Genomic DNA, 9,721 nt, shown 5'->3' on the forward strand with positions numbered 1-9,721 from the left:
CAATTCGTTTCCTAAAATGACTTATTTATGCAGGGCTTTGGGTAACTACAAACAAAGCGGTCACACGGAATAAAACAAAGGCCGATACATAATATAATTTCACTTGAATATGAGTGGACAAGAATCCCTGGAACCTCGTGATGAGTAAGCGCCGTAACTTGCTTTAAAAAATCGAGTATTTTGAATGGAACAATTTAAACGGCAAAGCTCGATTGTGTTTCTTCGTTGCAAGACTTAATTCCATCTTATAGCCTCTCTCTTGTGCAGCAAACAAATATTTCCATTAGTAATACAAGTGACCTGTGTACTAATGTTCGCCGAGGTAATGTATACCTGGCAAGGCCAATAGTTTACACTGTAAAACCCACATTTTTCGCGCCAAGAACAATAGTTAACAAAAAGATATCATGTTTTGGCGGCAAGCTAAATAGATTGAAAATAGATGCAATATTTTGTGCGACAAGGTCAATAGTTCACGCAGCGCATGTTTGGCTTGGTGTGGGTGTGTAAACAATAAAATGCATATCGCGGGATACGAAAATGCGCACATAACTGTATGACTATGTGACATGGAAGTTTGCACTTGAACGGTTGTCATTTGATGAACATTACCACTGTTCTCTCTCCCAATTTAAGGTTACTTATCACCCGATTATTGATTAAAGTGATGTCATACGCTGCACATATTTCAATCCACAACCAAACACAGTCAAGTCATCATTGAGCATCGTGCACTATTCATAAAGAGAGCAATAAATATGATACCATGCATTAAGACTGTCAATGTTCGCACTCGTTGTCGCGCTACAAGAAAAATTGAGCAGCAAGTTATTAAAAAAAGTGATTAAGAGACCAGCAACTGGGACGAGAGGTAAGGAGCGGCGTTGAGCGTCATCAGAGCACGTGTAGATTTAATGAAGAATAAATAAATTTTATGGAACAATAAATGCATGAATAACCATACATCACTCAGTGCTATAAGTTACACAAATCAATGAAATGAAACTAAAATGATGAAATGAAAAAAGTAAAATTATATAAAATAAGAAGCAGCAAATAAATAAAACAAGCCCTCACCAATAAAATCAAAGAAAAATATAACTCAGTATTCACTGCAGTGAGTGACAGAGAGCGCATTTTCTCGTCAACGAAAACTTGAGGTCAAGGACAGACGGACATGGCGAGCACAATAGTGCATTTTTTCTATAAATGAGAAAATGCGCTAAAAATGATCTGCAAACCAGGCCGGTGACGGTGAAACAATGACTAGAAAGTTTATTCATCATTGATTCTTCGTCACCTGCCTGGTGCCAGTCTTTATCTCGTACAAATCATAAAACTGAACTACGATCAGATTAGTACAACATTAAATAAAAGCATACCAAGGCGCAAAAAAGGCTTCATTAAAATAACACACTAATGCAAGTTGAATAATACCACAGTAATCTCATACAAAACGCATTGGTGAGAGAGCATTAGAATACATAATTGTATAATATCAGATGGAATAGTCAAGCCTCGACTTCATTCCCAATATAGTAGTCGCTAATGTAAATGTTGAGAAAGTCTACTCGTACAAAGTGCATTGGTGAGAGAACATTAGAATACATAATTGTATAATATCAGATGGAAAAGTCTAGACTGCATTCCCAATATAGTAGTCGCTAATATAATTGTTGAGAAAGTCTTCTCGTACAAAGTGCATTGGTGAGAGAGCATCAGAATACATAATTGTATAATATCAGATGGAATAGTCAAGTCATGAGTGCCTTTGCTAATATAAATGTTGAGCAAGTCTAGCAGCGTGTACAGTAACCACATTCAACATAATAGTACATCATGGCAAGCTGGAGCCTGCTTGATAATTGCATATGATTTATGTCGATGCTAGAACTGACAAGTTTAATATCTTCAAAAAACTACTTAATTTCGTAAATGCAAAAAGGAGTCATTATCAGATCAAGAAGTGAAATGACGTAGGTACCAGTAAATATTTTGTTTATACACCCAACAGCCTAGAGGCAATGGTAGCGATACCCCATAACAGTGGCTAACGAGATTTTTTAGGTAGACTTTACTTGGGCTGCTATGGAATTCACTGAAGTATTATATGCACAGAAAATAGCTTCAATTAGTTAAATGAAAATTAAAGAAATTGTAAATTGCTCTACTACTAGCGACAAAGCAGCTCAGCTAACAGGCTCTAACTTGTGACCAGATGTATCTGCTACCGAGGTTTTTTCATCGCGAGCAGAGAAACTTTTCCACAACTTATATTCACTAAAATGATCTGCTTTGGCCAAATGATAGGTAAGAATCAATACTGATCTACGTAACAAAAAAAGGTGTAGCACTTCTCAGATATTAGATAAAGCATGTAATTTTATCTGCCTAGATGAACAACAAGAATCGGTGTCACTACATTATAAGAATTATTCAACCAAACTTGCTATAGCAAATCTTTTATGACTAAATGGCAAGTATGAGGCAGGATTGATGCTGGAAATTTCCAGCAACTATAGGGCAAGTAGCACTCAAAATAAATATTATCTAATGGCATTCTTATTTGGCTGTATAGAGAGCTGGACTTTAGATCAGAGGTTCCCAAAACGGAGGTATCTTATTAGCAAAGCTACGATTTAAATTTACGAGGCAAAGAAGAGGAGACACATTTCTTCAGTGTTTAAATTGGTCATATAGATCTATATCTTAGCCATTTAAGATATCTAGGTAACATGCTTATGATGCATGTTACATGGCAAATTTGTTTAGGAACCACTGTTCTAAAGTAGAACTGCAGCAAGTTATAGCAGTAGTAATAAGCACTATGCTAGGTGGCTGTTGATCCATTCCTCATCAAGTTCCTCCAGTTCACGGATTTGAAAGACTTTGGTGAGCCCGCACTCAGCAATGAGGTGGTTGTAGCTTCCTGAGTACATCATCTGCAGCTTGGGCACACAATCTGAAAATGACAAGATTTTTTACACAAAAATTTAGCCAAATTTGGCTTTTATTTTCAATGGCAATTGATGAATGTCTATTTTTAGTGCATTTTCTCATTTTTGAAAAAATGCACGATTGTGCTCGCCATGTCCGTCTGTCCGTCCGTCCGTCCGTGACTTCACGTTTTTGTCGACGAGAAAATGCTCACTCACTGCAGTGAGTATTGAGTTATATTTTTCGAAATTATACATTAACTAGGAGCTGACGACAAGGGAATTTGAAACTACAAATAAGCAGAATGAATGAACTGCAAAGGAGATGGAAATTTTGGGCTCAGATTTGTATGAATTGTTCCAGACCTGCAAGACGTGTATGAATGTCAAGAAATCTGGCACAGTATTGCACCCCATGAATTTTCATTTTGGATGCTTGTTTGTTTATCAGGAGAAAAATCTATACATAAGCATGTATAAAAATAAGCATTGGTCAAGGGCATAACCAGCTGAGCAGTCAAGCTAACAAACATTCTTGTGGCAGGATAGGAAGCATCTGAAAGAAACATTTATATATCCACACATTTCAGCTTATTCTACTACTTAATTTTGCATATTAATCAGATTTTCATTATTAAATCTTTACGTCAGATTTATTAGGCAAGGATTACCCATCATAGAAAATTTGCCTATCATCTACCAATGAGTACTATTAATAGTTAACAAAACCCATTTAAAGTACCAGTACTACATAGTACGTACCAGTTGATGTTTTTGAATAGAAAATATTGTACAACACGGTTGTTTTTGCTGTGCATGAAGTGACAGGAATATTGAGGTTACAAAAGTTAGAAGAATATTACCTCTTGGTGTAGTGTATATAAAAGCCATTGGATAAGACACTCGGCCATCAGAGTGGTTGATGCGCCAAGACAGCAGGACAAATCGTGGCTGCGTGGCTGGGATGCTCTCACGCAGCTCATCCACATCAGCTATGTCGGACAACTCATCCTCTATTATCACACACTGCTTTGTGGGATCTACCTTCACTGTAAGGACATACTTGTTTAAGTTAAAAAACACAATAACTTGAGTTTGTAATAATAAATGTTAAGTTCTGAACATGAATTCCCCTCCAAAAACAATTCTCAATACAAGAACCTGTTTCAGATTGTCAAAATCTGAAATTATGAAACTTGTTACCTAATTAAGTAGTTTCTATTGTATACAAATTTGCATGGCAATTTGAGACCGTCAAAGATTAGAAGCAGTTAAGGAACAGAGAATTCAGTAAGGGAACAATGCAAAAATTAGGCAAATCCACTGAATAAAAAATTGTTCTAAATTGCTAGGTATTCATGAAAATTTTCTTCTATGACATGAAGTAACAACAAATTAAAATATCAACAGGGTAAGGAAAAACAAACACAAAAATAACAAGATGGTTTTAATCATCTCATCCATCCAGATGCAGATTTTGGGGGAACCTTCCCCAATTAAAATTTGTCTTGCTACTTAGTCCTGATGATTCAACAAGTAAACATTCATAGAACACGTACAAAAAATTCTTCTACATATTACAATATTTCAAGAACACAAGTTTACATATTTAATTCTTAAATTCAATCCCACTCAACACCCATAACTGGAAACCTTACAGAAGTCAACACCCAGGGATGATATCTCAATCCCCATGGCCATTACATTATTCCATTCATTGTAAATAATTTAAAGGTCATAATTTTCCCATAAATTTTTCAATATTACCAATGAACCATTATTGTCATTTGGAATTTATACTGAAATCAGGAATTGGGTGATTAATTGATGAAGTGTTACTAACTAGAATAGAATAATGCTGCAGGGTTCAGCAAACAACCAACTCTCAATATCCTGACATGTTATCCTCTTGGATGCATTAAAAACCTGCGGTTTTAGGTTTTAGAGACATAATTGAATGAGACTATCATCTCTATTTGTAACAAATTATTTACTGATAAGTGGTGAATGTACTGAAGATGAAATGCAATAAATGAACTAATTATCATTTCAAGATTACAATAGAGTCCAAAAAATAACCTACAAACCCACAGTGACACAAGTCAAGCAACAGTGCATGTATGGAGGGAGGGGGGAGGGAAGGGGTGGATCAGGGAATTACATGTCAGTTAAATTGCACATGAGCCTAGAAGAACCTCTTAGCAATAGCATCAATGAATTAGTTCCATATTTTGTCTACTGATATATAATTGATTGTTACATATTTATGCAGCCCTATCAGCTAAAGCCTAAAAATGTAGAAAAGCTTTTGAAAATACAATATCAAAGTAAAAATTACACTAGAATTATTTTTTTTTGCAATTTTAAATGGCTTTGTGCCACCTCTAAAAATTGTTTGGAAAATCCTTTGAAGGGCATTCATATGATTCATTAGGCAGGTGTCCAAATAAAAAATCATACTTGGATAATTAATACAACAAAATCTTGTTTTTTGATCCATCCTAAAATGCCATACTGGCAGTTGTGCCAGTATATATATTCTAAAGGATACTTGTATTGTATTGAAATTTGACAGTAAGTTCAATAAAATCTCATGATTTATAAAACCTCATGCTGCCATAATAGTATCATGAAATGGATTTAATATGAACCAGCCTCTGCCCTCTAGCCTCTTGCAAACTTGTACTGCCAACTAACAACAATCAACATGGTGCAATTTTATTGTTAATACTTGATAAAAAGGAACATGCCACATGGTATCATCACTACCATGTTGATATGATATCCGGAATTGTCAATTGGGAGTTAGGAAAATGTAGGCTATTTAAGTAGTACTTCAGTACTTTGCTATTAATTACAGATGAATCCCATATTTTGATATATCCTTAAGTTTTGAATGTTGTAACTTATTTGTGAATATAAGTTGAAAATTGTTTAGGAAATAAATTAATCTAGTGGCAGTGGGAATCTTACAGCTCTGAAGAAAAACACTCTTTGATATATTTCACATCTGATTCTGAACTTCTGACCAGTGTGCAGGAATGCAGGATAAATGCCAGCATTAAAATATTTTTTTGAAGAGTGGCAAGTTAGTTGCCATATTCATTGGCTGGTGATAACTTATAAGACAATTGTTACTTGTGTTCTTGATGGCACAGTTGGCACTCTTGAAAGATAAATCCTGAGTTAAATTAAAACAACCCTAGGCTTAGTAGGCTATGGGCATATAGCAGTATAGCCTAACTAAGCCTATTGATGTGCACAACTGCATTTGACTGATTAGTTAGTTTATTTAGTCATAGTCAAAGACTCAAACTCAAAGTCTCAAAGTTAGGTATAAACCGTGTATAGTGGCAAAGGAGAAGATTTTTTGTTAATTGCTGCCCTTCTTGAAGTCCATTTTTGAGTCCTATAAATAGAAATAGTAAGTATCTTGGATACCACTTACCAGAATTATCATAACCTAGTCCTACATCAGATGATCAGGAATTGTTTAAGAACTTTAAGTCACTGTCCACTGGAGACTGCACTGATTCACTGACAACTGGTGATTTACTGGTCACATACTCACATTAGCTACATATTTGCTATCAGGTAGTGAATACTGAATACAGAATATCAACCGCAACCAAATTATCAGCCACTCAACTTCTCAATTGCATCCATACTCCAGCAGTGACAGACTGACAGTGACCAGAATTGAATATATATATAATATAGATCTCATCATGATCTCTTACTCACATATTATGGCAGTGTTGTTGACATTGCGACGAAAACGAAACTTTTGCAGCTCATCCTTCACTTCAGGACTGATGGTGCATACTTCAAAAGACTGAAAAATATAATTAATGGTTTCAATACATGCATAATATATAATACAACCTATACAAGCTTACAGGCGTTGTTGACAGTAGGTAGATTATACTTATACAGTTATTATAGTAGTCACAGTGTCTTTCGTTCTTAGCTTTCCATTAATAATTCAAGTTTTAACCAAGATTATTCCCTAATTTAATATACATGCATACCATCGTGTGTTCTTAACTCCTTTGAGAGCGGACATCTACAATCTTGACCTTCAACCTATTTTTTGACGTATAGATCTTAGAATTGAATTGAGCGAGTGCGCATCTGTGGGCTTGATATTTTTCTCAGCAAGCTCCCAACAGCAGATAAGAAACGCTGGAGTACGAAAGGTTGACGCGTCTAAGACGAGATGCCAGGAGATCCACGTAAGTAGGAGCAGCGTTTGTACTCTACAAAAATTGTTATTTTGTTCAAGCATTATAAAATATATATTGTATGCTGCAGTTGTCGCACTATTGTGACCATATCGTCTCATGACCGCGATGACATCGTTGACGCTCCAGGAATGAACGCGTTCAGGAACAGACTAGATAAAGCTATGGAAAAATATATGTTCAGATTTGAAATGCCTAGCACCATGTCGAACGCGGTGGAAGTCGAGTAGCTATTTCAAACTTTCGTCAGTCGTGAAAAGATCCGATAAAATGACACGATTTTAGATCTTCTGTGAACAAGGCACGAAAAGGAAAAGAACCGGCGACAGGCCACATCAGGCCTACACTGCAGCGCCGAGATCACTATGTTATGTTATGTCATGTTATGACACTTGCTGTACACAAGTTAGTACGATATTCTGACACATCGTTTCAAGACACCTAATGTACAGCGACAAGCACGAAATTCCCACCATATAATCTCTCATGACACACATGCAGTCCACCGGTTAGCACGCTTTTCTGACCATGTTGTCTCATGACACACATGCTGTACACCGGATAGCACGCTATTCTGACCATGTCGTCCCATGACACACATGCTGCACACCAGTTAGCACGCTATTCTGACCATGTTGTCTCAAGACACACATGCCGTACACCGGATACCACGCTATTCTGACCATGTCGTCTCATGACACACATGCTGCACACCAGTTAGCACGCTATTCTGACCATGTTGTCTCAAGACACACATGCCGTACACCGGTTAGCACGCTATTCTGACCATGTCGTCTCATGACACACATGCTGCACACCAGTTAGCACGCTATTCTGACCATGTCGTCTCAAGACACACATGCCGTACACCGGTTAGCACGCTATTCTGACCATGTCGTCTCATGACACACATGCTGTACACCGGTTAGCACGCTATTCTGACCATGTCGTCCCATGACACACATGCTGCACACCAGTTAGCACGCTATTCTGACCATGTTGTCTCAAGACACACATGCCGTACACCGGATACCACGCTATTCTGACCATGTCGTCTCATGACACACATGCTGCACACCAGTTAGCACGCTATTCTGACCATGTTGTCTCAAGACACACATGCCGTACACCGGTTAGCACGCTATTCTGACCATGTCGTCTCATGACACACATGCTGCACACCAGTTAGCACGCTATTCTGACCATGTCGTCCCATGACACACATGCTACACACCGGTTAGCACGCTACGCTATTCTGAATTTTGAGGTCAGTTGGAGGCTGCGGTTGTGAACGCTGCTCGCGTCAGCGGTCGACCGTCCGCATGTGCCAGGTGATTCCAGTTCAGTGTACTTCCTGGTGTCGTGGTGTGTAGTGTGTTGCATTCGTTGCTGCTAGTAATGTGTTGCATTCGTTGCTGCTAGTAATGTGTTGCATTCGTTGCTGCTAGTAATGTGTTGCATCGTTGCTGCTATTAACAGAGGTGGGCAGTAGCGCGCTACATTTTCAGTAGCGGTAGTGGCGCTACATTTAAGCAGTTGTAGCGGTAGCGGTAGCGCCCACTACATATTTAAGTAGCGATACGAGGTTTTGCCGCTAAAGCGCTACCGCTACATTTATAGATAAAGCCTTAAGATTTTTACTTAATAGTATTAAATATTATTTAAAAACCAGCATGATACACACATAATATAAATTACAGAATAAAACTGTACGAAAGATTTCGGTGTAATGTTGTCAACCTCAGCCTGTTACTAGTCCTGACAAGTGTAGTAATGCGTTGTCCAGCAATACTCTTGTCCCGGCCAGGGACGGTGAGCAATCATAACATAACATAACATAATGATGTCGGCTCTGAAGTGAAGGCCTGATGAGGCCTGTCGCCGATTCTTTTCCATTTCGTGCCTTGTTCAGAGATCTAAACTCGTGTCATTTGACCGGATTTTTTCATGACTGGCGATAGTTTGAAGAAGCTACTAGACTTCCACCGGGTTCGATAAGGAGCTAGGCATTTCAAATCTGAACATATATTTTTCCATAGCTTTATCTAGTCTGTTCTTGAACGCGTTCATACTTGGAGCGCCAACGATGTCATCGGGGAGGCTGTTCCACATCAATATAGACGAGGCAGAAATAAGCATTAAAGGAAAGGCGGCGTACATGTTAGTAATGGCTCATTCATGATCGAACGTCGCTACGTTCACGTACACTTTCTAGTGAATGAAGACAACGCAACTTTCTTCATCTCCTTCTCTCCTGACGTCCTCGTCTCTTCCCTTCTCTCCTGACGTCCTCGTCTCTTCCCTTCTCTCGTGATGTCCTCGTCTCTTCCCTTCTCATCTGACGTCACCGTCTCTTCTCTTCTCTCCAGACGTCCTCGTCTCTTCCCTTCTCTCCCGATGTCCTCGTCTCTTCCCTTCTCTCCAGACGTCATCGTCTCTTCCCTTCTCTCCTGACGTCCTCGTTTCTTCCCTTCTCTCCTGACGTCCTCTTCTCTTCTTACTTGACATCAAACACTCGTGTTACCCTCACATCCTTTCCAG

At 38.3% G+C, this 9,721-nt stretch overlaps 1 protein-coding gene across 1 annotated transcript; it reads right to left on the reverse strand.

The window, feature by feature from the left end:
• Positions 1 to 1,183: 1,183 nt before the first annotated feature.
• LOC108678841 (glia maturation factor gamma) lies at positions 1,184 to 7,128 on the reverse strand. The gene is made up of 4 exons (XM_018167334.2): positions 6,968 to 7,128; positions 6,681 to 6,771; positions 3,800 to 3,985; positions 1,184 to 2,962 (listed from the first exon to the last, which is right to left on the reverse strand). The coding sequence occupies exons 1-4, from the start codon at positions 6,968 to 6,970 to the stop codon at positions 2,826 to 2,828; spliced, it is 417 nt and encodes a 138-aa protein (XP_018022823.1). The 5' UTR covers positions 6,971 to 7,128; the 3' UTR covers positions 1,184 to 2,825.
• Positions 7,129 to 9,721: the final 2,593 nt, after the last annotated feature.

Source organism: Hyalella azteca, unplaced genomic scaffold, assembly GCF_000764305.2.
Source record: "Hyalella azteca isolate HAZT.00-mixed unplaced genomic scaffold, Hazt_2.0.2 contig5640, whole genome shotgun sequence".
Classification (NCBI taxonomy): domain Eukaryota; kingdom Metazoa; phylum Arthropoda; class Malacostraca; order Amphipoda; family Hyalellidae; genus Hyalella; species Hyalella azteca.

Bases quoted from the DNA above. Each gene is read 5' to 3' on its own strand.
- LOC108678841 (XM_018167334.2), bottom strand. The intron at 3,986-6,680 runs GTGAGTAAGAGA...ATGTCCTTACAG, and splicing joins CAACAACACTGCCATAATAT to TGAAGGTAGATCCCACAAAG. The intron at 2,963-3,799 runs GTAATATTCTTC...TGTCATTTTCAG, and splicing joins TATATACACTACACCAAGAG to ATTGTGTGCCCAAGCTGCAG.